Source organism: Hydra vulgaris, chromosome 12 (assembly GCF_038396675.1).
Source record: "Hydra vulgaris chromosome 12, alternate assembly HydraT2T_AEP".
Taxonomy (NCBI): Eukaryota; Metazoa; Cnidaria; class Hydrozoa; order Anthoathecata; family Hydridae; genus Hydra; species Hydra vulgaris.
Window position 1 is genome coordinate 18,180,752 of NC_088931.1, and position 27,604 is coordinate 18,208,355.

At 25.9% G+C, this 27,604-nt stretch overlaps 1 protein-coding gene across 8 annotated transcripts in view; it reads right to left on the reverse strand.

Moving 5' to 3' along the window:
• Window positions 1-1,118: 1,118 nt before the first annotated feature.
• LOC100211299 (arginine-glutamic acid dipeptide repeats protein) overlaps window positions 1,119-27,604 on the reverse strand; it is a 46,484-nt gene continuing 19,998 nt past the window's right edge. Inside the window, exons 1-19 of one of the 8 annotated variants that reach the window (XM_065812420.1) lie at window positions 27,440-27,598; window positions 10,891-11,058; window positions 9,777-9,847; window positions 9,103-9,208; window positions 8,920-9,013; window positions 8,013-8,120; window positions 7,840-7,888; window positions 7,408-7,491; window positions 7,167-7,328; window positions 6,952-7,050; window positions 6,753-6,833; window positions 6,529-6,673; window positions 5,812-5,881; window positions 5,687-5,718; window positions 5,352-5,606; window positions 5,047-5,195; window positions 4,617-4,973; window positions 2,583-2,746; window positions 1,119-2,480 (exon numbers count right to left, since the gene is read on the reverse strand). In XM_065812420.1, the coding sequence (XP_065668492.1) occupies window positions 1,211-2,480; window positions 2,583-2,746; window positions 4,617-4,973; window positions 5,047-5,195; window positions 5,352-5,606; window positions 5,687-5,718; window positions 5,812-5,881; window positions 6,529-6,673; window positions 6,753-6,833; window positions 6,952-7,050; window positions 7,167-7,328; window positions 7,408-7,491; window positions 7,840-7,888; window positions 8,013-8,120; window positions 8,920-9,013; window positions 9,103-9,208; window positions 9,777-9,847; window positions 10,891-10,993 (3,399 nt within the window). In that variant the 5' untranslated portion in view covers window positions 10,994-11,058; window positions 27,440-27,598 and the 3' untranslated portion in view covers window positions 1,119-1,210. Of the gene's footprint in view, window positions 2,747-4,616; window positions 4,974-5,046; window positions 5,196-5,351; window positions 5,607-5,686; window positions 5,719-5,811; window positions 5,882-6,528; window positions 6,674-6,752; window positions 6,834-6,951; window positions 7,051-7,166; window positions 7,329-7,407; window positions 7,492-7,839; window positions 7,889-8,012; window positions 8,121-8,919; window positions 9,014-9,102; window positions 9,209-9,776; window positions 9,848-10,890; window positions 11,059-13,241; window positions 13,338-14,735; window positions 14,997-27,439; window positions 27,599-27,604 lie in introns of those variants that run through there. The other 7 variants (XM_065812418.1, XM_065812419.1, XM_065812421.1 and 4 more) reach the window with 7 other exon arrangements.

Genomic DNA, 27,604 nt, shown 5'->3' on the forward strand with positions numbered 1-27,604 from the left:
AGTAGGATGTTTTCCATTTATATGGGTCATTAAAAGTTGAATTCGGAATGCCATATTTTTGAGCTGCTTATTTTTGGTTTAACGTTTCTTTTTCTAATTTTTCGCAGAATTAGAAAAATAAGCCGTCTCCATTTCCTCTACTATAGCCATATTTTTTCATTTGTAAGTAAAGCTTTGATACATCGTCCATTTTTAATTTTATCATGTACTCTAATATTAATATAAATATAGCTAATTATGCATACATATTTAATATATATAAATAAAAACCAGAATTTACGAAAATTTGTAAAATACCAAGTTTTAGCTTACCGGTTAAGATTAGGAAATTCTATATTAAATAATCGGTAACCACTCGTGGCCGCTCATTTTATAGATAAAAAAATTAACATTATTTATTATAATTACACTTTAAATGTTTATTACTTCAAAAATTTAAATAGATTTTTTTAAATATATCTTATGAAAGATTTTTGTTCAATGTTAAAAGTAAAAAAATTCTTTTAAAATCCTAAGTTTCAACCTTGAAATTTGATTTTTAAATACGCAACCGATATAGCAATATCTCCAAAATATGCATAAACTGATGTTTAGATAAAAATACAATCCTCGATCAAAATGTAGAATTATGGCAACACTAATATTTCTTTACATAAACTACGTGATAAGAAAAGAACCCAGAATTAGAATCTTAGGCAAAAGAACATTTTACAGATGAAGTGTAACTTCCATGATTAACTTTTCGGTGGTACACTTCGTTAAGTAAGACTTAAAACTCAGTCTAATTTATGAACGAAATAGATAAAGGCAACATATGTAATAATATTAGTTAGAGAAAAGCATAACACAAAAAAAAAACAAAAAAAAAACAAGTAAGTTTACTATTCATTGCATTTAAATAACGACGAACCCTAAGACAGCAGGGCGCTAAAAAATGATGTTTGGTTTCTGCCCGTCATTCCTTCAAACACTTTAATGCGCCGCTGGATGGAAGGGGTTGAGTTAATAAAAAATTACGCACCACTCATATAAAATGCTAGATCTGCCCCTGATAACTGCAAACAAGATTTTTTTTGCGCATCTTGTACATTTTCCGAGAATTCATTAAAAATATTTGGTTAATAAAAACATAAATTATAAATTAAAACATTTTTTAACTAGTACATACTATAACGTATGATAAGCCTAATGGTAATACGAAATCTAAAATTTATTCCCCAGATAAATCTATTGTTTCTGGTTTGTACCGCCCAAATATACTTGGACGATCATGTCGAGTTCGTTCATAAAATATGTGTCTATCTTGCTGTCCATATCTCTCCATTTGAGTCAATCTCTCTCTTTCTAATAATTCGTTAGCTAATCTATCGTGCATACTTAGTTCGTATGCAGATCTTACTTCATGAGATGTTCGGAGATCTTGTGGGCGTCTTATGTTTTCAGCAAACATAGCACCATGATACGAAGAATGCATTTCATTAGAACGAATAGCTGGATGTTGATCTACTGATCGATGAGATCTAATATCACCAGTTCTAAATCCAACATGAGCATCTCGATGCCTATTTGAACTTTGATTTTCTGACACATGTAAACTAACAGACCTTTCATGAAGTCCATTATCTATTTTATATCTTTCTACTTCGTGCTCACGTTGCTTAAGCACATGACGCAAATACTTTTCCTGTTCAAAACTTGGAATTTTCTCGTGTGCAATTTTTTCGCGTAAAATTGTTTCATGTTCATTTCTGAAATGGTGAGGTAAATGATGAGCTCCTCTTGGACTCAAATCAGGAGCATGATCGTGATTGGGTAGAGGACTACTATGAGAATTCCATCGATAATGCATGCGCGCATATTGTGTAAGCCAAAGGTGATAAGCAACTGGATCATTGTGCATATTAGGAACTTCATGACTTAAATTAGGACTGATAACCGCATCTCTATTAGTGTTTTTTAAAGCATCTCTGTTCCCCGAAAAATGTTTACTTAGATGAGTATCATGGTGCATTTGAGCATAAAGTTCAGGATATTGTTTTAATAAATGCTCATGATATTCTCTACTTCTAGGTCTATGAACTGGAGTTAAATGTTGTTGAGGTTGACGAGGTATTGGAATTTCGTGTTTTTCGTGATGAGCATCAGAAGGAAGCGGATGTGTTCGGTATTTTAAATCATCCGGGTGCACATGCAGGTGAGTGTGAGTATGTAAGTGAGAGTGAAGATGAGGTTGAATAGGAGGAAGACCAGTTACAGGATCAATAGGTAATGGTCTATCTAAGTTAGACGTTCTATCAATTGACTCGAGTCCAGATGATAACCGTGATAAATTCTCAATTGCAGCTGGTACGTGAGAAGATATAAAACTTCGCCCGGACAATGTACGGTAATCACACCCATGATCAATTGATCGTGGTACAAATGGGATTGGATGATTTGCTTCATGTGACATAGATGTGTGCCGATGATCATAATGCTGCCTATCAAATATTTTAAGTAAATGGTTAAACTTTCCTGAATCAATAAAATGCTCCCTTGGACTAATTATTCTAGGACTATGGTTATCATGAGAAGTTGAATACCTGTCATGCCATTGACGATATGGTTCAGTTTTTGTACCATACATTCTCATTGTTTCCGAATATGAAGTAATTTGAGCAGGTTGATCTTTTGTAGAACTAATTATGTACTGGTTTTTAATTTCATGATCCAATTTGTCATTTTGCTCATTATGCCTTTTTGAAACCTGTTTAAAAGAACAATAAATATCAAGTCGTAATAAAATTAGAAATATGTTCTAAATATAAGTTTACGAATATACAGTTATATAAATGTGCATACTTAAGGTATTCTTATATACTTAATTTTACATATACTTTATTCATCGAATAAAAAGTCCCTCAAAGAAAAAGAGACAAAAGACCATTCAGCGAAACAAATTGTCTTTAGGAAACGGAAAAATCGTAATTAAAAAATTTAGAATACAGAAAAATTTTTTTTTAATTCAAAAATACAAAATATAATTTAAATTTTATAGAGATAATATATAATAATTTAAATTTTATAGAGATAATATATAACAACTTAAATTTTGTATAGATAATCCATAATAGTTTCAATTTTATATAGATAATGTATAATAATTTTAATTTTGAGTACTACTTTAGTATAAAATTTATAGACTAAATTTAAAATGCAGAGCAAGTTTCCAGAAGCTAGGGTTGGCTAAATAACGTACATCTTTCTCAATTACCTTTATTTTGACTTTTAAAATTTTTTTAATGCACAAGTGTCATTTATTTAAGGGCAATGATGAACATGTAGTGCATAACGTGGCAAATTTTGTACTGTGGATTTAGGTCTAGATGTTAAAAAAGTTATGATGCAATACAAACAGAGATAAGCAGAGGGACTTGTACATAAATCAACTGATGGATTAGGTGCATTTAGTGTTTACCCATAAAGAAGATATATGTATCTTTTTTATGTGTAAACACTACATATGTATACATATATGAATGCAGCATTACATACACAAAAAAAAACGTCAAACTGAATAGGGAGCTGCAAAGGTTTTAGTACATACATCAATAGATTTAGTGATAACATGCAAAAGAGTTGCTGCTACACTGAGGGTTTAGGTTGAGGTAGCAATAAATTTTTTCATTATTCTTAATTTTTCTTCTTTTTCTGAAAATTTAAAAAGCACATTTTAAGAACTAAAGGACAAAAAATATATTAGAAAAATGCATCCTTAGATATGAGGAGCTCATTTGCAAAACACGCTAAGTCACAAAAATAAAAAAAATTTGTGTTAGCTCTATTTCCACAACCTATATACTGAAATCTATCATCTATTTAAATATTAGACCAATTGCAAGTTAGAATAAAACAAGAAAAAATAGAAAAAGAAAATATCAATTTCTGTTAATGCACAACTATGAGTAGCTTAGTTTTTTGCCATTTTCTCAAAATTAATTTAGTTGCACTTAGCGCATTTTGCAAACGGACAAATGGATATTAGTATGTGAAGGATTATAAAATTTGTGAACTTAAGCATCCCAATAACTCAACTGAGAGGACAATTGGATGTTATTATGCAATAATGTGTTATCCCACAATATTACCAAAAATAAGTTTATAACAAAATCTGCTATAAAAAACTACATTGTTTTTTAATTTAACAATATATACTTATTTTTGTGACAAAACATTTAAACTAAATTATCTCAGTTATGTATTTATGTTTGGAATTATCTCAGTTATGGACACTTTATGTTTGGTATTGGTTTTATGTGTAATACTATAGAGTAGTTTAAATAAATTCATCAAGGCACATCTTACAACATCATAAAATTAAACAATACATATATATAATTTCGAAAATATTTTTTACAAATTTTTTGATTGATTGGCTTAATCTTAGTACCAAGAAAAAGTTAAGCACTAAAATTTGTGTTTTAAGATTTGAATATATCTTTAAAATCTTCTCATTACTTAAATTCTTTTATTATTAAATATTGGCTTATTAAATGGTGCATCATGTTTCTTGTTTCACCTTATATGTAACTGCACCACTGAAAACAATAAAAATAAAAATAAATTCTATGATCAACCTCAACATCAGAGAATCTTTGTTTCATTCTTTTAAACACATAGACCATAGAAGATCTAGCACAAGACGGTTCAGCAAATTCACATTTAAAACGTTTAGAAATTTTTTCACATTTTTCAACATCATCTAAAACTTCGGATGATGATGAAACTTCATCATCTGGAATAATATCAGGATCACAAGTTTCTTCGCTCTTAATTGGTACAAAAGTTGATGGATTTTCAGAAACTTTAGAAACTAGTTCACTTTCAACTGCAGCTTCTGGAGATTGAGATTCAGAACTATTATTAGATATCTGTCCATTACTTTCACTATGAATCTCTGTTTCACTATCATCTTCGGATTCATCGTCAGCATCCTATAAACAAACAACAAAAAAGTTTTTTTAGATGTTCTTATAATATGATAGTAGAAAAAAGTCAGATGGCTACCTCATCCTCATCAGCTTCCAAACGGCCTTTTTTCTGCTCTCTATCATTTTCATTCATATCTTTTGAATTTCTTCGCTTGGATGCTTTTTTTTCTTGATCATTACTTTTATCCTCTGTCTCTGTAACTTGTTTGCGATTAGACAACTTAGCTAAAATTTATAAATATTATACTATAGATCTAAACAATATATAAAAACCTTCAACATACAATGTTAAACTTAGTTAATATTTAAAATGAACAAAAAGCATTAGTATGAATAAAAATATTAATATTGTTTATTTTTAAGATTAAAATATTTACAAACCTTCTTGTAAAACTCTGATACGCATGTTATTGCCATTCATAAAAATTGGTGTGGAAGATCGTCTAGTGCGCATTCGTCCTGAGTATTGAAGATGTTCTTCAAGATTAACAAATGCGGCTTTATAAATATATGCTGGAGGCTCAAGTCTGTCCTCATCCTTAAAATTTTTCATTTGACCATAACGTTTAAAATGCATTCTACAATTGTAACAAAGTAGAAGCTTGTGTTTGCCAGCATGATGCCAATTTGGAGATTCTTATAAATAAAATTATAAACATTAAGAGTAGTTTCAAAAGGAAAAATATAACTTTTTTTAAAAAAAGTAAAAAACTTACTTGTTGTATAGCAATGGCGACATGCATATAAGCTAAAAAAAAAAATGTTAAAATGTAGTTAAGTAAATACATCCTGATAGGAGCTTGATGCAGCACAGCTCAATGTAAATTTGAAAATTAATTACCTTAAGTCTCTTTCATTTTCACTGTCATCACAAACATTAAAATCATTTTCACTGCAAGAGCTCAAATCCACTGAAAAGAGTTTTTAATTATAAATAACAAACCAAATAGTTTAAACAATGGCTTAAATCTTTTAAAAGAAAAAAATTTCCATAATACAGATAATGTAATTGTCATTGAAATATACACACACAAAAAAAACAATGTTCAATAGCGTACCACTTATTAATAAGACAAAGCTGTATATATGCATGTATCTACGAGATGTTTTATAACTAAATTTTAACACATCCATGACATCAAACAAGATAAACATCAGTATGATGTTTATCTTGTTCGAAAAAAAGAGATTGAAAACTACATTTTTTTTTAAAGAATTAAAAATGTAAAAATAACTTAATTAGGTTGGTATATGTATGTGTGTAATGTTGTATTATATTTTAAATTTGTGTTCAATGACCAATATTTTTAATAATTTTTATGTTCTGTATTTCAAAAACTAAAAATTTTATTTTGTAACTTTATGAAATAGAACATTTTTCTTGGATATTTGTTATTATTTATTTATTTGTTAAGAAGTTTGATGAATTTTGATTTTAGCTTCTTCTTGCCACAGACATGTATTTTATTACATTGTTGTTAGTTTAGTTGTGTAAAAATTTCTTGACAGCAAAATACATAATAACATATTACCAAACATAGTATAGGAAACTACTTACAAAACTCAGTTGCAGCAGCTGTTTTTGGTTTAGCAGTTCTTGTTTTTCTTACAAGATTATTTCTTCGAATACCTCTTTTGTGTGGTCTTGAACTAAGTGCTGTTGCTGTTTTTTTCCAAATATAATAATACTCAACTAACTCACTCTAAAAATGAAAATTTTTCATAATATAACAAGGAAACATAAAATCAAAACACTTTTATTTAACCAAAACCTATGCTTACAGTTTGTCTTTCAGGAAAAAGTTCTTTTTGAATTTTGTGAAATGTTTTTCCATAAGATCGCAAACCCTTCATGAATTTTTTCTAAAGATATTCAAATTGATTCTATGCTATATAAAATCAATCATACAAAGTAGTTATTTAATACAAAAACACAAAAACTTAAAATTTGCTGTATAAAAACTTTCATAAAAAAACTCACTCTCTCTTCATCACTCCAAGGTGCTGTAGATAGCTTAGGTACAGGATTCTTTATTAAGTATTGTAGAGCAGTTGATATATTATATCCATGTTTATGAAGCTATAAGGATGTGTAAAAAATTTAAACCTTAAAAATCAATATGGGTTAGATATAATAATTAAGAAGAAAACACATCAAAGAACACAAATAATAAATAAAAAAGTATTTTTTTATACAATGTCATAAGAATGAGCTGTTGTAAAATCTTGAGAAAATGAATCAAGTGCTTTTTCAGGACCACCATTTTCTTTATCACGATAACCATTATAGGAAGTAATACTACGTGCTGCACGTATATATACAATCAGCTTAGAATTTGGAATAACTGGTTCCCAAACCTGTAAAAATAATAAAATTAGAAAAATATAAAAACTTAAAATAAAATAAAAAACTGCAAAAATAAACATTTATATTAACCAATTCTTCAATGCTACTTCGATTAAGTTCCATAAGGTCAGCTGCACTTCTTTCATTCCAAGGTGTACATTGAGGCAAGGAAGCCTATAAGGGAATGTTTATTTAATTTATTCTTAATCCGTATAAGTATTCAACTTTTATTTGTTTAGTAATGTTTTACTTTGTCACTAATAATGTTTAATATTTTAGGCTATTATAATTTTTTTTTTAATTTATTATACGGCAATATAGAAAATTTGTATTTTATCAAAAAAGTATAATGGTTGCTGCTAGAATTTTAATGGTTGTAAACAGTATATTTTTTTTAATGTATAACTTCATAGGAATTAAAATGTGAAATACAATTACAAAAACCTCAAGGTATAAAACTTTTTTCTTCAACTAAAATCTAACAAGATATCTTGATAAATAAATAAAAAAACATTAGATTACCTGATGACTTGCCCCAATCCTGATTTCTCCTTTTGCATTGGCCATTCTCCTTGAATAACAATATATTAACATTGTTAAATTCTATTAACTACATCACATGCTCATATATAAAGTAACAAGTTGTTGTAAAATTTATTTTCTATTTATGAGGTATATTTGTAACTATTTAATACCTTGATTCTGGATTATAACGTAGTATGTAAAACCAGTTATCTTCAGAGCTTATATACTCCATTACATTTTCTTTGATTTCTGAAAAAGGAACACAGCTTGCTCGACCCCTATAAATAATTAAATCACTTTAATTTAAGAAGAAAAAATGATGTCAATAAAATAATAAATGTAAAAATGTCAATAAAAATAAAATTGAGCGGTTTTTAAGGTAAAAACATTCACTTTCAACGTTTCATATGCAACTATTTATTTTGGGCATTCCAAATACATATTTCTTGTGCATTTATGACTTTTGCAACCCCCCAAATAATTCATTATTGATATTGTCAGTTGCAAGAAAACCTTGTTTATTATTTAAACATTCCTTCTCTTTTAAAAAAAAAATGAATAGCTTATAATACTATTTTTTAAAAGTTATTTATATAGTACATAGAGTTTATATTGAAAGCATCTTTTTTTTTGTTTTGTTTTGGTTAGAGTGCTTATCATTTTAAAATGTTTTGAAAACTACTGACCAAATTTTATTCTATGCTTTTAATTTTTAAAGAAAAAAAAAAATGCAGCGCAATAAATTTCCCAATTTAAGCAATGGAAAGCACTAATACAAATATATTATTTCAATCTTTTTTTTATGTTTACTATTTATAAACAAATATTGAAAATACTTTTAGCATAGCAACTAATATTATTTTTACAACTTTGTAAAGTAACATTTTAAATTACTTTAAAAAAACCTGTTACCTAATAAATAATTAGTATTATATAGCTTGACAGGTTTTAAAGGTAGAGTACATAGAAAACAGAAAATATGTTACAACTTTAATCATAAAATGAAAGCATTAAAGATAAAGAAATTGATTGTCAAACGGTATCTTCTGCATACACACATATTCAATAAAAGTCAACCTTAATGCAGAAGCAGGGTACATATCAATAGCATCAGATATAAACAATTCACGCTCTTTAACAACTGGGTTTTCCAAAATGTTACTAGCTGATCCTTTAAATTAGAAAAATTAAAAAATTCAAATTCAAATTTTAAATAAAAAAAATAAATAAATAAATAAAACAGTTGTTAACATGTTATACCATTTTCTGCATTTCTATCTTGAAGAAGTAACTGATAAACAGAAGCTGGAATTTCACATGGTCGATAATACCAGACTACATCAATAGTAATATTCTCTTTCTTACTCTAAATATATTAAAACCAAATTTAGTATTGCTGCCACGTGCTGCTAAAAAATCCAAGAAAATTTTATAAAGAATTATAAGATTTAAAACCACCTGCTGTGGAAATGGAAAAGGACCAAATTTTATGAAGGGAATAACTTGTCCCTTTAAAATAAAAATGTATTCTCAATAAGATACTGAGGCAACTTTATTTTAAAATTTTTTTATCTTTAAATCACACCCAGGGATAATTTTAGGGATAAAAAAATGGGGAGGGGCATATTTAAAAAAAGTGTTAACTGGCTTCCATAAAAAAAGGTCCTTAAAACTAAAAATCTGCTGTGTCAAATTCTGACTATACTTAAAAAAACAACAACTGAATATGACCTTATTTAGGGGTATGACACCCCACCCCTTGAAACCGCACCTAATCACACCCATTATTGATACAAAATTTTAAATGCTATTATTAAATTGGAAGTATTTTAAAAAAATGTTTATATATATTAAATTTTCAAATAGTATAAAGTAAAAATAAAAAACATTTGATCTATTGCTTAAATTTATATAAATTACTAAATGAAGTTCACCTTTTTAAAATCTCTTATTGAGCATATGTAGTATGGCATATCAGAACGTTGGCTTTCTATGTAAACAGTGTCTAAAATAGCAAACAAGTTTATAAAAGCAAACAGTGACTTATGTCAATAGTATAAAAAAGCAAAATTGCTATTAACAGTTGTTCTATAAAAAAATATTAGGTTGAGTGATAATTTTTAAAACAAACAATTATATGAAAGAAACTAACTTTTTTTTTGAATTTATTGCACACAAATTAAAGAAATCAATCAAAATAATTTAGTTTACTTTAATTACAGTAGTCGAGAAAGCAATTTTTAAGAGTAAATATTTTAAATTTAAAAACATTTAATTATTTAGTTGATTTTTTAAAAATTATTTAATGTCACGCAAAAAACGATATTTTTAGAAGATAAAAATTTAAAATATGTGTTGATCACTATGACAACTATTTTTAGCTTTGAATTAAATTGATAATAAAATCCATCTGGAAAACAAGGTAAATATTAATATATAAACCAACCTATTTAAAAGAATCAATAAAACACAGAGCAAGACAAGAATCAGATTATAAAGCTTTACAATTAAAAATTGAACACAATTTAATTCAATTTAAATATTAATATCTGAAAAACTTCATTAAAACGCAAAGAATACCGCCTCTTTTATTTCCAAAATGATTGAGAACTTTTAAAAAAAAATTAAGAATAGACCAAAAAAACGGCAACAATTTCAGCGCATTTTTCATTACAAATATTTTTTGACAAATAATTTATAATTGAAAAACAAACAAAAATAACATTTTAACAAGTTATTTTAAATGAGTAAAATATTTAGACTTTAATAAATGTAAGAAAAAAAAAAGGAATCCAGATTAAGTCAACATGCGTATATAATTTTTTATACAGAAAATATTTTTAAATCACTTGTCATAAAGTCAGACATAAAAGTTCAGGATGAATAAAAATGTTTACATTAAACAAAACAAACAATAAAAAAAAGTAAATTTTGACTTAAAAATGTTTCAGTTTCAGAATTACAATGCAATACAACTAACATCAATAATAAAAAAAACTTTTAAGCAGAACCAATCAACATTATTGCATTAATGCAAACATATAATACCTCCAATATGATAAATTTCACTGCCATTGTTGTAGGATGTAATTTGTTCTTCGTTTTTCTCATTTTGATTCTTGTTTTGATCCTCTGGCAGACTTTCCGTCATTTTTTTTTTTTTTACTTCATTAATTTTTTTTTTTAAATACTAGTTAATTTAACTTGTTATGATCACTATAAATAAAAAATTAAAATGATATTCAATATTTACTTATCCATGCCATTATCTGTACTTTAAATAAAACCCAATAAAGAAATAGTAAAAAAATCAAAACATCACATATATTCCTTTGATCTCAGAAAAACGTTGCTTTAGCTAAACACAAAAATATATATTCAAATAATTTATAATCCGGCTATCACAAATAAGTTTTAAACCGCAGACTTTTGAAAGGGTTTTAATGACAACCTCGATTTCATGTAACAACAGCAAAAACATGCCTATCTTATTAATAAATTAAATCCCTAAAGCGACCAGTAAGCTTATAATAGATTACAAATGCTAGTTGTCTTTTATTTCCGTCGTTGAATTACGTCGCAATATAACAGTATAACAATCTTTTTCATCGTAATGGTGACCCTGTTGAAACAAAGCTTGAGTATAAATTCTTCCGATAAATCAAGTGCATTTCACCAACTTGCGGTTCAACGTCGAAAAACCTGTTAAACACGCCAGCGAAGCTCATTAAAGCATAAACAGCTTCGATGTACTGCCAAGCAAATATACAAGACTTCGCAATTCTATTAAAGTTATTTTTTCCTTAAAAGTTATCCAAAATATTTCCTGTTTCTAAAAATATTACTTTCTAAATTTGTCTGAAACAATTTTTAATTAATATTATTATTTTTTTTAATTACGCATTAAAAAAAAAGTAGCTTCATTTTAAGAACGTTCAATAAGACGCAGCGTGAAAAGCGAAAACATTTTTATTAGCAAGCAGTAAGAACGCACAAAAAACAATTAAAACAGTTTCAAAAATCAGTTATAAACCGTTAAAGGTAAAAAGTCGTACGACGCTATCTCCTTGAAAGCTTTATAGTTATAATAATAAATTTAATAACATTGATACTTTTTTACATAAAGTTTCTTTGAAATAATTAAATAAAAAAAAAATCTTTTAAAACTTGGAAAGCTTCAGCGATTTGGTCTCTCATGTTTTTTCTTTCAGCTTAAAACTTCTCATAAAAATGTAAAGCTATATATAAATATATAACACAAAAAATCTAAAACAGTCTCCAATAGTAAATTAACTCCTAAAACCTCGCTAAATACATTTTCGAGAAAAGGTTAACAACTCTGACAAACTATTCTTAAAACAAAATTAACCGATTCCTAAGCAAGACAATGCTTTCTAGAGTGAATAGAAGTGATAGTCGATTAGTTAAATAATTAAAACAATTGTCCTCAATAAATTAAAATAAACATTCATTTCAAACACAGCACGCGGGCTTTTTGTTACGCATGATGAAACACAGTCGGAATATATAATCGTATTTTTAAAATGTTAAAGTTTCTTTACATCCCTTTAGATAAGATAAAAAAATGTTCTATATTCTGAATTTAAAAGTTGTGCAAAGACTAAGTGAAAATATCCAGAAAATATCTTTTTATATAAATTAGTACATAGAGCAAGTGCAATCGTATTTAAACTTAATTTTTTTTTTAAACAACAATTACTGGTGAACTATGAAGTTTAGGCGTGCAAGTATTAATGTATATAATAAAAAAATAATTAAAAAAGCATAAAATCTATAATAATATAACTAAATAATGATAAACATAGTAATAAAATTATGACAACTTTGAGTGAGATCTTTAGTTCGAGAGTCGTTATGAGTTTCATACATTTTTATATTTTGTTATATAGTATATAATTCTGAAAATAATGCGTTGTAAAAATTATAGATAAGTCAGTTTTTATTATATGGTTAAATGCTTTATATGCATTATATAATAATAAATTATCCATAAAATTTTACTGTGGAATAAAAATAATAGATAAATCAGATATTTTTATATGTACCCATGAATGTATGTGTGAGTGTACGTACATACGTACGTAGGTATGTATGTATGTATGTATGTATGTATGTATGTATGTATGTATGTATGTATGTATGTATGTATGTATGTATGTATGTATGTGTGTGTGTATATATATATATATATATATATATATATATATATATATATATATATATATATATATAAAATTCAATAAAACAAATCACTTATGTTATTAAATTATCAATAAGTCAAAAAAAAAGTTTAAAAAATTATAAAAATTAATTTCGTCATATTCTATTTCAGTAGTAAAAGTGATCTGATATTTACAAACATTGTAAGTAAACCTTACCTTTATATTTTCAAATAAACCTATTTTCCATTAAATTTTTGTAAACAACTACAAAATTTCAAAAACGCATTCTTCCACCAGAAATAAAAAAGAGAATCATTATAAGAGTAGGTTTTAAACCGCAGTTTAGTTAATTATTAATTTGTTACTTTACGCAAATATTATAAAGCATTCAAAATATAAATCAGGCGACATCTTGACTTTACTAAGTTAAAACAAGAAAGGACTTTGTTATTAAAGTTTCGAACATTATAGTCAATAAAAAACGCTTTTTAAGCAGTCCAAATTTTTTATTTAAAATACTCACGTTTTTATTTTAAAAATTAGTTAACGCGTTCTTTGTTATTTTTCTACGCATTTCTAATCTACTCTTAATTAAAAATAATTATAACTATATATCTTTAACAAATTAAAAAGAATAAGCCTTTAATCACATAGACGTTTAGAATTTTAATAGAATGCTTATTTAACGGTTAAGATTTGATTTAAAATAAAAACAGTTAAATTCATTAATATTCTATTTGGGATTTTTTCTTTCAACTTTAGAATTTAAACCAAATGGTTAAAAAATTAAATTAATCTTGATTTATACGTCATAATTTTGTATAGGTTATTTTTATATTGGAAATATACGCTGAAACTATTGAAAAAGATTTTTTAAACGGTTTTGAAACAAAGAAACTGATATTAATAGATGGAATGTATACGATCACCCAGTTTGAATGAACGCGTAAAAAGAATTGAGTTGAACGGCTTAATAAGCTTTTCAAAAAATTAACATTATTTTCGTAAAGAAAAGATAAATAAACTAAAGAAATAAATAAATTAAAGGAATAAATAAACTAAAGAAATAAGTAAACTAAATTAATTTATGATTTTTATAATTACCTCAAATTTGTAAAACAAATAAACCTGCTTTTTCATTGTAAAAAAGGCTTCAATTCGAATTCCATTACAAACAAAAGATTTTTTCTATTGCGCGTAAATAAATTTTATATCAAATTCTAAAATCTTTCATAAATAAGGGTTTAGCATCGCTCGTAAAATAACAACTGGTTTTTTTTTTGCGTAGTTATCAGCAAAGTCTAATAATAAAGCGTAATAATTAGCAAAACATCAAGCAAAGCAGTTTGTTGCTTTTAACGTGTTCTTTTTTAAACTTTTGCGCTATATTTACAAAATGTCATCCTTAGCTTAACACATATTTATTTACAAATAACGTTACAGCATATAATTCGTAACAAAACAAACAAAGTCTTTTAAGAGTCTACTTTTAAAATAACCAGATATATTATAAAAAAAGCCTGTTTAAACACACACACACATACACACACACATAAATATATACATATATATAAAGTAAAAATACTATTACATAATAAAAACTATATATTTTCGCAGTAAATATATATATTTATATATATATATATATATATATATATATATATATATATATATATATATATATATATATATGTATATATAATATCTTACCAAGTAGTTTAATACCAAAGTATAATTTTGAGAAATGAACCGGATGTTAAAACAAACATTATAGAGCTGCAGAATTACAGTCTTAAAATTGAAACCCGTTCTTACTATATAATAAAAATCTGTACTGTGTAAACAGCTAACTCGTCATAACATTACTAAAGATTTACTGATCTAAAGCTTTGTTTAAAAAAACACATGGTTTCTACAACATAAAATTTCTCAATTTAAAAATTCCGCAATTGCAACTGTTTTTTATTACATAAGTCTGATAAAATTTGGTAAAAGTTTTATCAAGCCATTGTTTAAAGCAAAGTCGATATTTGATTATCAATTATGTCAGAGAATCATGAAAATCAAAATCAAAACATTGCGTCGTTTTATCATTTTAAATTATTTCATGGAACACAAATACTTAAGATGATTGAGTATCCATTTTTGTAGTCAATTATGTCTCCAATAAAATTTCTATAGATAACATGCTTAAAACTATATTTTACTTTTATGCTAAAACTATACTTATAACTATTTACTTAGCTTTAGTTACGTTAAATCCAAAATAGAGTTTTTACTCTAAACTGTTGTCTTTTTCTATTTTTAATTTTTTATTGTCCGTTTTATTTAAAAGTGTTTTTTGTTGTTGTTGCTGTTGTTTTTTAAAAAAGGAGTTGTTATTTATTTGTTAGTAAATTAAACATTTAAGATACTGGTGATAGTACCGTTTTGTAATTACTCCACGAAGTATGGCAAATACCACATTAATTTTTTAAACGTTAGGTAATTATAAAAGGCGCCCGATTCGCAAAAGCTTGGTGTAAGTGCAATATTTAAAAAATTTTCAGTCACTAAAGGATAATAAATGAAAAAGAAAAATTAAATATATAAGTATGCAAAGTGAAAATAGTCAACCATATAATTCCTAAATTATATTAAAAAATTAACATTAAAAAAATTAGAGTAAGATTTTTGTAATGCAACTTTTTTAATTTTTGTATCGATTAAATGTTTATAAAAAATTTTTTAAAGGAGTAATCTTATAATATAAAATAACTACGTTTGTTTTAGACGTTATTTTCAGATAATTTGCACAATCTTAATTTTTTATTTAAAATCGTACTTTTTAATTGCTTGTTTTTCGCAAAACGTTCTTTTCCGTCGCTAAGGTTTTTCACTTTTAAATCGCGCAGCTGCTGGTCAAAATAGCGTTACGAAGTCGTTGTAACGTTGTAGAATTCTTTAGATAAAATGTTAAATTTGTATAGTAGGCTTTATGAGATTAAATAAAATTACGCGAAGTGGAATAAAATATGACATAATCTCACGTTTTAAATGAGAGAATATGAGATTTTTTTTTCAACAAAAAAACATTGCTTGTGGTTTTCTTTCTTAAAAGCCTAATATATATATACATATATATATATATATATATATATATATATATATATATATATATATATAATATATATATATATATATATATATATATATATATATATATATATATATATATATATATATATATATATATATATACATATATATATATATATATATATATTTTTTTTTAACCACTATCCGGTAGAATAAAATTTGTAAAATAACATTTCACTCAAAATTTATTGCGATATTTTATTGTTAAAATAGCTAGTACAGTCAATCCAAAGAGTCGATCTTTAACAGTCTAAGCCAGAGAGAAAACTTCGTTTATAGCCTTTTAACTCATTAAAACTGTTGTACATATTTGCTATATGCTAAGGGAGAAAAAAATGCTTTAAAAAACAGAGTAGTGTTTTTTTATAGGAAAAAAAAACAAAAGCAAATAATAAAACTACTAGGTTTAAGTTAGATAAAAAATCATGATATAAAAGAATGCAATAAATAAAGGTTAATTAAATTAAAAAACAAATAACAGCGGATTAGAAGTTTTAGTTTAGATGGGAGAAAAAAGTTAATAAAAAGTTTTAGTTTTAATGTTTTATATAAAAGCCATAAAGCTTACTATTACCAACAAAATGGATTCAAATAAATAACACCATTGTCATAAATTTTGAATAAAATCAATAAAACTTCTACGCAATCCAAAAATAATTCTTTATAACTGTTTACTTTTTTTTTTAAAAAACAACAAAAAGAAACAATTAGGAAACTGTTTAAACACGTTTTTATAACAATCCTAAAGTCTTATTTAATTGCTGATATAACTCTTTTTAGTGGTTTTTTTGTTTGTTTTTTTTTCATATAGGATTGATAAAATTTTACATTACCGGCAAGAAAAATGTTCATGTGCTAGGTTAGAATTAAATTTTCCAGGACCGTCGTTGCTTTACGTCCTTACCGCAAAACTCAAACATTTTTAACGTTTTTTCTAAAAATTTTAAGTTGTTTAAAAAGACTTTATGACAAAAATTGTTTAAAACGACTTTGTGACAGAAAAGGACCTAACTCATGTCCACAATTGATATTTGATGCACCTACCCCTAAATCAGTACCTTGTTGTGGAGATGTATGCGTGAAACCCCTCTTCCGTTTTGAATAAATTTATACTGTTTTTAATATAAGACAATCTTTTATATGTAAAAAGGCTATATAACTCTTATATAACCCCTATATAATGATCTCTACTTAAGGTTTATTTATTTAAACCCTAGGCTCTGAGGTTAATTAAAAATAAATATAATGAAATCATCAAGATTTCAAATCAAAAAGTAAACCACATTAAAAAAGTTTTTAGAGAATAACTTTTTAATTGTTAAAATAAAGATTCAAATTCTTTTAAATCTCAAATTATTTGGATATTAGTTTTTGGTAATAAAATGTTATTTTACGTAATTTTTCTTTAGCTTTTTTAAACTTTATAATTAATTAATTAGTTGTATATTTAAATTAAACTTGATTAAATTAATATTGGTTAGTAAAAATTATAGAGCGAAACCACCGTTTTTTGATTTCGAACATTTTTCTACTCAGATCTTATTTGAACCATCACCAATTCCCACAGTAATTCCCCCCTCCCTCCCTCCACTTGCGCGACCCTTCTATTAGGTTTGTAGCTTTTTGTTTGCTCATTTTCCAATAATGATTTAGGGTTAATCAACATAATTTTTCATTGTACTCTGCGTAGGTTGAGCAGGAAAAAAATGTAAATTTTAAAGATACTCTTTTTTCTTTGTTTCTATTCATAAAAATTGATTGCGGTACTAAATGAGCGAAAAAAAGGAACTTGGGATGCAATGGTTTCTTTTAATTTTTTCGTTAATTCTTTTTGTATCCTTGATAAAACAAAATTGCAATGTGTTGGTTTTGTCTTTTTTATCTTGCATTGTTTATTTTGTGATTTCATTAAATAAAATTTTTTTTTTTTTGCATTACTTTGAAAGAAAAGTCTAAGAATATTCCTGAGAGATAAAAGTTCCAAAAGAAATTAAATACAATGTCTATGTTTTAGTTCTGTTTTAGTTTTCTCCTTTTATTACAACTAATCCTCCACCCACCACCCAAACACCCTCCCCACCCCTCCCCCACCCCAACCCAAATGAATAACAAAGATCTTACTTGAAACTAGCATTATCATTTTGAAACTATCCTAATTTTTTTCAGATTTTATATTTATTGTAAACGAGTTAACTATATACAAGCACTTCGCATTGATAAAAGAACAAAAATATATATAAGTTTAGTGCATATTTGTAGTTACAATTAATTTCTTTGCTTTCTGCATATATTTTTTGTTTGCTTTTTTTTATTAGGGGCAGTTATTTTTTTACCTTTTATAAATAAATAAAAAAATTTTAATCTTTTTTTCTAACCCGGGAATTCGAGTTTAACTTCAAGATCTATTTCCCATAAATTTTTAAAATTTGTCTAAAATGTATCTAACGTACTTTTAAATTAATTTTAAGCGACTGATTAAACGCTATTTTAAATTATCTCCACGGGCTTGGTTTTGTATATGGAAATAATTAAGGTTATTTCAAAAACATTAAAAGTAATTTGCGTTAATCACTTTTTTACTTGCTCAAATTTTAGTTTGTTGTCAGCAAATTATTAACAAGATGTATTTATGCACGAATCAATTATTCTATTAGCGCCAAATTTGAATAATAACAAACGGTTTACTTATTTTCTATTTCTTTTTTTCTTTTCTAACAATTATTTGTACAGAGTAGGGAGAAATCAGCCACTTAAAACAAAAACCGCCTATGTAAAATTATATCCTTATAAGTTTAATATAATTAATTTTTTTATCAAATAATGATCTTAAAACTTAAACAAAAGGTTTTTTTCTTGCATATATTTTATACATACAATGATCATAATTCATTTATATATATATATATATATATATATATATATATATATATATATATATATATATATATATATATATATATATATATATATATATATATATTTGTTTTTAATTTCTGAGTATCTACTAGTGTGTTTGTGTGCGAGAGAGTGCGTACAAATGCGATGCGTGCGTGTGTTTTTTTTTAATTTTATTTTTAATTTAATAACACAGGAAAAAAATAAAAAATAAAAAAAACGAAATGTATTTATACTTATACTTATATTATATGATACTTTGAGTTTTAACTTTAATTTAATGTTAATCTACAACAACAGTTGAATCTTCTATAAGCTGGAATTCTACCGAGACCCAGCTATAGTAGACCAACGAACAATTTAACTGATCCATTTATCATAGTTCTTTTTGAATTGTTTAACCGACGTTGAGATAACAACAAAATTGGGCAGACTATTTTGATCGAGCACTTCATGATTGCATAGAAAATTATGCCTGGCTGAATTGCTGGTAATCTCTCCGTGCACTCTATCTTTGGCGCCGCGTAGACCGCCAACATAAGTGTAATATAAACATTGTGAAAATGTATTAAATAAATTTCAGTTTTATTAAGCTTGGTGATAAAACCAAACTTGTCTTATCGCCCTGGTTTATATATATACATATATATATATATATATATATATATATATATATATATATATATATATATATATATATATATATATATATATATATATATATGTATATTTATATATAAGATTATATATAAAATTAGATAAGTGTTTTTACTAATTTGAGTTACAGTATATTTCTATATATAAACAATTTATATATATATATACATAATGAAAAGGGAAAGTTTACTTTAAAGGCAAATACATACAAAAAACTAAAAAAAAAAAAAAAAAATATATATATATATAAAATAATATAAAATTAAAACTTAGCTAATAGATAAGTTACTTTGTTTTTCTAGACGATAAATTATCAACCGTGCAAAACACAATGCACTGCACAATTAGGCAAAACCATGCCAAAAGTAATTAAAGTTTAGAAGTTTTAATAATAGCGACCAATGTGTATTTGTAACAGGCCTATACGTGTTTGACTCATTATTTAGAAATAATTTATTAAATCAGAGATAATAATTTGTCTTCCGATACATTATTTAAAACCAAAGGATCAATTGTATTAACACTTAAAATAACTTAAATTAAACACCAGCATGTTAGTGATTATGATACATCGATAAGTTTCAAAAATTTAATTCACCATATAAAGTCGTTCTACGTTGCTCATTAGCGCTGCTTGTCGATAATACTAGACTAGATTAACAAACAAAGTACATTTAAAGTTAAATGTTCACTCATCATAGTTAAAATGATAAGCTTAACATTTAACTAAATATAAATTGAAATATTTTCGAAAATTTGGTTTTCTAGTTACTTCACAGAAGTCGCTTTAGAATGAAAAATAATAATAAAAAAGAGAACTTAATAAAAAATTACTCCGTTACGCGTTTTCCTTCAAGCAAAAAATAACGAAAGAAAAAAAAAACAGTTTTTAAATTTTTGTGTACTGTTTATATTTTCTGTCGTATATTTGATCTATGATTTTTTAATACTTTATGTAAAAGTTTGAGTGTATGCATGATTGCATTTATTTTGCACATTTCTGTTTGTTTACAATATTATTTTCTATCGCACTTATCTTTATGATTATATTTTATAAATCCTTGTGTTATCTCATACGTTCTCATGTCATCTTTTTTTTTTTGTTTTGAACATTATATTTTGCTGTTGAAGAAATGTTACAATCTACATAAATTTACAAATAAAATTAATGGCCGGAGCAAGAAGAAGACATTAACTTTCTTTATCTATTTGTTCCCACTTGTTTTACTGTTCTTGTTTATGAAATATATATTTACTAGCTTTATTGTATCGAAAATTGACATTTTCTTTTTTTTTCAATATATATATATATATATATATATATATATATATAGAGAGAGAGAGAGAGAGAGAGAGAGAGAGACAGAGAGAGAGAGAGAGAGAGAGAAAGAGAGAGAGAGAGAGAGAGAGACAGAGAGAGAGAGAGAGAGAGAGAGAGAGAGAGATAGAGAGAGAGAGAGAGAGAGAGAGAGAGAGAGAGAGAGAGAAAGAGAAAGAGAGAGAAACTACTCGTACACTTTGACAATAGTATAATATGGAGAGATCAGTGAGATTATTTTGAAAGTAAAATCTCGAAGAACATTGGCGTACCTTATATAGCAAAACCTATTTTAAATTAAACTTATATATAAAGTTTTTCTTTTATTCATTGGTATCTTAATTACGCAAACATTGCTTGGTGCAGTAACAATAAAAATAAACAAACTTTGAAAATGTGCACAAAAAAAAAAAAAATGGTTTAAAAAAAATAACTTGTTACTCATGTATTAAACGCATTTCAATGAATATTCTGTTTTATAAGGAAAATTTTAAGTTTATAATGCTTGCTTATTATTTTACAATATTTACGTTTTTTTTACTTGAAATTTGCTTTAATAAATAAAATTGTAACTTTTATATTATAACCATAAATACTTTTAATAATGTATAGTTTTTATTATTTTAACTCTGTATACTAAACCTCTTTCATTTGTTTTCTTTGATAAAGTGTGCGAAATTAAACGTTTTTTCAACTATATAGTTTTATAAATAGATTATTATTATTAATAATAATAAATGCTATTTAAATTAAATGCTATTCTGCGGTGCTCTGCGATAATACTGTTTGGACTTCTTTGAGCACCTTAATAACTAATTTAAAAAAAATTAATGCATATAATTTTTGACAATTCTAGACATTTGTTTAATTACTTATAAATAAAATAAACATTAATAGCCAATATCATACCACCAATATTCTTAATATAAACTGTATAAATTAATTTAGCTTATACTACGTTAAGCATTTTTGTATATTACAGAATTATGTAAGAACGTGATATAAGTATATCATGCATGATACATTTAAATAACAACATATATATTATAGTATAAGTATTAAAGTTATATTGCGAGTTATTTGAGAATTATGTAAATAATAAATTAAACTAATACAATTTTCTTTTTTTAAACGGTATTTGCATAAAATTATGCAACACTTTTAAAATCATATACATTTTTAAAAACTGACTCTATGATATACTATAAAAAAATTTCAAATAAAAACATAGCACTTAAAATTATGGCTATTTGTATTAAATTTTTTTTGTTACTTTCTTTATATTCATTATTTATTAATATCAGGAACAAACTCACAATGTGTGGACTAACTTTGGGTTTATAATTACCTTACTTTGAAAAACCATTTTTACTGTACAAGAACTATGGTCGTGTAAAATTAACAATCCCTTTGTTTATTGGGGAAGTTGAAAGTTTTAAAAAAAAGGCTTTTTGTCAAATATTGACTTTTCTCTGGTTGTTGACTCTTGATTTTTCGTGTTTAATTTTTTCTGATTGTTGACTCGTTGATTTCTCGTGTTTGATTTTCTTTAATTGTTGACTCTTGATTACTCGTGTTTGATTTGCTTTGAAAGTGATACTTAAGATTGTTTACAAGGAAAAAAAAAATTTTTTTTTTAAAGCTTCATATTCTTTTGGAATAATATAAAAAATATTACCAATAATGATGAAAATAGTACGAATAATGTAGTGCATAGTGAATAATGAAAATAGTACGAATAATGATATTTGTACATCAGTTTTGATGTACACAAGGATGATACATCAAAACTGTACACAAAACTGATACATCAAAACTCAAAGGTATTTTTCTCATAAAATTTTGCACAAATTTGGCTGTTATTATTTTCTAGTTCCTGAACTAAATAACTTGCAAAATAACTAAATAACTTGCAAAATAACTTGCAAATTCATTGCAAAAGTAGAAACCCTTTTGAAATTTATTATGACTTGAGTTATTACTATTTTTTTTTTGATGGAGTTAATTCTAAAAAGACTTGCATTAAAAAAATTGTGAACAATGAGTTGTTTTATTATTAACTATTATATATCTTTGCTGTTCATTTAAAAGTTTACATAAAAAAAGTTAAGTTAGTTTTGGTTCATGTATGCTATTCCATATTCAGAATACTTGCTACTAATTCTTGGCAGTTTATAAGTATTTCATTGATTTATTCTAAGAGAATACTTTTTGTTCACATTTTTTATAAATTTATCATTAAAATTTTTCGGAATCAAATCGTTATAATTATATTTATAAATAAAAATTAAGTGTTGGTAAATATTATTTTATGTTTTTTTTCATGTAGGAAAAGTGTAATGCAAGCACCTTAAGCCTTGATTTAAGTTCAGTCTATGGATCTAAGTGATTATTGCAAAGCTGAAAGTTTCAAAATTATTTCTTAAACGTTAATGACTCACTTAAAATTAAATAGCAAAAAATAACAAATTGAAAAAATAAATAATAATAAACAAAAAACAATCTAGAAACTTTCAAAAACATTTTTTAAGTTTTTTAAATATTTTATGTTTTTTTTTCGTCAATATAAAATTTTTTACAAAATTGTTAACGTAACAAATTGACTGGACCAAGCAGAAGACGATGGTCTTATCATCTTGCCCCGTTAATTTCAGTTACATTTTACAATCGGTATCAATTAAATAAAAGATAAATTCAAATTATAAGATATTTAAATATATATAAATATAAGAGCATGTATAATTGAAATAGCCAAATAAATGTATCTTTATAAATATAAATACAATTAAATGCATTTTTATCAATATAACCATAAACATTTCCAGCTATTGTGTAAATGAAAAGAAAAATTTCAAGACGTGTACAAGTTTTTAAAAAATAATAGTTTGTTTCAGTAATATTGAGGTCAAGTAACTGATGTTTAACAACGCATTTAAAATGTTGAAAAGAGTTGATCGTTTTTATCTCAGGACCACAATTGTGAGAAATGAGTTCCACAATTGTGGTTCTCTTTTAGATATTGAGAATTCGGATTGTCTTAAAGACATTTTTGGAATATAGTAGTTCTGCTTAGAATGTTTTGCTTCGTATTAAATAAGTTGGAAGTAGTTATGGAGTTATATATATATAAGTTTACATTTTCTTGTTCTTTGTAAAGCCAGCCTTTAGATAAGTCCTTTAACTGAGTTTTGTGAATCAATTTGCTGTTTTAGTAGTCTGAAAAATAACGGTTCTAAAATAGTTTTAGATAAAGTTCACAGTCTTTCCTGTCAAATTTCTCTTTCAAGTTAATTTCAACCCTCCGTACTATACATCAAATGCGGAGGAGGGTTCCAAACCCTTTCTGAATGTGCTCAACACAATTCAACTTTTCTAACTTTAAATTATACTTAGTATAGAAATACATTACACTACATTATTAAAAATTGTTTTCTATTTCTAAGATTGTATTTAAATATAAGCCCATACAATTCTAATAAACATTTAAAAATATTAAGTGTGCCAACCATTTCCTTTGCCTTGCACATACCATTGTAGTTCAATGTAAAATTTTGATTCGCTTTCCAGTTTTAAAAGTCAGGGTATTGCTTTCTCTTGTACCAAGGATACATTTTCTGCAATATTTGCTAAATACAATTCAATTTAAATCTGTCGAGTTTTCTATCGGGTGGACAAACTTTAAATTGAGATTACTCTAAAACCATAAATGCTTTTTATTTCAATTTTTTTAAATATTAAATGTGTTTACATCAATTAGGGTTTCGAATTAATTTTAAGGGGGTTGATGGGCTGTTTGTTAAGAGATCAAATTTTATAGCGAGCTGCAGCCATCGTTTTGTCTATTTTTTCTTTTTTCACCTTATTGGTGTCGTTAATCCACTTTTTCTGGAAGTCCTTTAAATGTATTTTACTCCACCTATCTTACAAAGAACTCTTTTAATATTGCAAAACTTAAATCTTGCGCTCTTCAGGACGACTCGGAGAATTCGCATTTTTCGGAACAATTTTCACATTATTATCTTTGCACCACTGTAGAACTTTTTTAGAATAGTGAGAAGCAGCAAGGTTGGGTCAAAAAAGACATCGATATTTGTGCTTTTTCATAAATGGCAAAAGTTTTACAAGCATTCTTTGATGTAGAGATCGGCAGTCAAGGTCTTCTTAGTGACAAAACAAGAGGACTGCATATCGAAGCTACAAATTGCTTGCCACACAAGAAACTTGGATGCAAACTTTGTTAGTTCAATACATTTAAATTGATCAGGTTTATCTTTGTTCTCATAGTAAAAGTGTTGACCAGGAAGTTGTAAATAATCCGCCTTGCCCTGTGTTTTGTCGTCTTCAATTATGCACATACATTTATTTGCCAGTTATTTTAACCAACTTTTTTGGGCGTCGAACGCCTTTAATTTCACCATTTAAGCTTCTCTTAGGTGTATTTTACTTATGAAATGCTTTAATTCCAGCATTTTTTTAGTACTTTTTGATATAAAAACGCGAAGTTCTTACATTCAAAAAGAATTTGAATTTTCTTGTTAGATCTCTGCGCTGGTTCAGATTTCTTGCTATTGAACTGAGAATCGACTTTACTTTTTTAGATGGAAAGTTTTCTTTCTTCCACTTCCAGGTATTTTTCGAAGCTTTGAGTAGTCTTCAACTTATTTATGATATCTACGGCTGTAGATTTTGGGACATTTGTACGATTAGCAATGAAGCGATATGAAGTTGATGGATTTTTGCAAAATAAGTTCACAACTTTTTTACGCACCTCAATTTGTCTCCGAAACATTTTGCTAATCGTTGATTTGTAAACAAAAGTTTATCAACACAATTAAAGATAAGGAAATAAGGATATATATATAAAATAAGATAAGGAAATAACGTTTAATTAAAAAAATAAAAGAAATAAAAAGCATTTGTGGTTTTAGAGAAATATTAATTTAAAGTTGACCGGATTTTTCCTGTCCATCCGATAGGACAAGATAATTTTTGGTTTAGGTATTCTTTAATTTTTTAAATGAGTTAATTAAAGAATTAAAAACCATAAACCATAGTTAATTAAGATAAAACAACCATAAAATTTTCAACCATAAAATTGTTTTTTATACTAAACATTTAAACATTTGCGGCACAGTGGTTAACGATCAATACCTGTATTGGTCATATACGTGTTATAGGTAAGGAAGGAAGCGTAAACGCTTTCTTCCTTACTAAATGTTGTTAAATGTTTTTAAATATTGTTAAATGCTTCCTTACTAAATTTTGTTAAATGTTGCGGTGCTGTGTGATTAGACCGTAAGGTCTTCTTGGTGCACTTTAAATAAAAAAGCTAGTAAAATTATCTGAGAATGTTTATTATTTTCAAATCGACATTTAATATACTTGACTATCATATTATAATTCAAGTTTTTGAAAAGTTTTTTTGGTATACAAAATTAGATCCCAAGTATGCCTAAAAGTATTTTGCCGAGATCGTTGTCAAGCGAGATGTGTAACAAATTTTTTTGAATTTTATTTAACCTACAATATTTAAGCATTAAAACTTAGGTTTTAGAAAATCAAAAGCAATCAAGTAATTAGTTAAAAGTAGCAAAATTAACATATTACAAAGATTAAAAATTAAAAAATAAGTTTATTAGTTTACTAATATCAAAGTTTCCTATAAATATTATTTTAAATAAATTTGCATATAAATCGCTCAGACCATGTTATCAAGATTTTTCTAAGGTTGTTTATACTAACTATAAACGCATTTATTTAAAAATCTATAAAGTAATTTAATGAATTTAAAAAAAAAAAATATTTTTAGGTTTAAGAATGCAAAGAACTACGATGTGAAAAGTGCAAAGGGGGAAATAACTTATAATTATTTAATTAATTACACAATAATTATAAACAAATAAAAACCACAAACGCGTCAGAGCTTCACGATAACCAAATTGAAAACCATGAAACACAGCAGTGATTCACTAGTACTAAATCGACCGGTTCGTATTATATATTATAAATAATTTAGTCCAAACCTTTTTTTTAAAGTTATTTATTATTTAAAAAAGGACTCATAATTATTGTTCTTTTTAGTTAAATAGGAACTTGAAAAAAGACAAGCCGCTTTCCATGCTCTTTTTCAACACGTTAAGTATGTACAAATGTAACAACTATTAAATTACTTGCCGAAAATATTTAGTAAAAATAACATATGTTAGTGAGTTAGATAGGTTCTATTATAAAAAAATCTTTTTTGTGTACCCCAGGTAATCATTGCCATGCATCTCTGAAGAAAATCTGTCATTTTTAAGTTTAGCTTTAAGTAACGTTAAGTACTAACAATAATAAAAGTATTTATTAAATTAAAAAATATTTTCCAACATTATTTACATTTTATTAAAAAACTAAAAAAAGTCACCTGGACGAAAAATTCATTATTTTTTTTCTTCATTATTTTTGTAAGTTTCGGAGTTTCGATACTAATCATTTCTTTTCTGTAAAGGGAAAGTAACTCGAACGTGAATACGAAGTATTACAAAAGATCTCTTAACAGAGTGGATTAAAATGTTTAATATTTGAATGT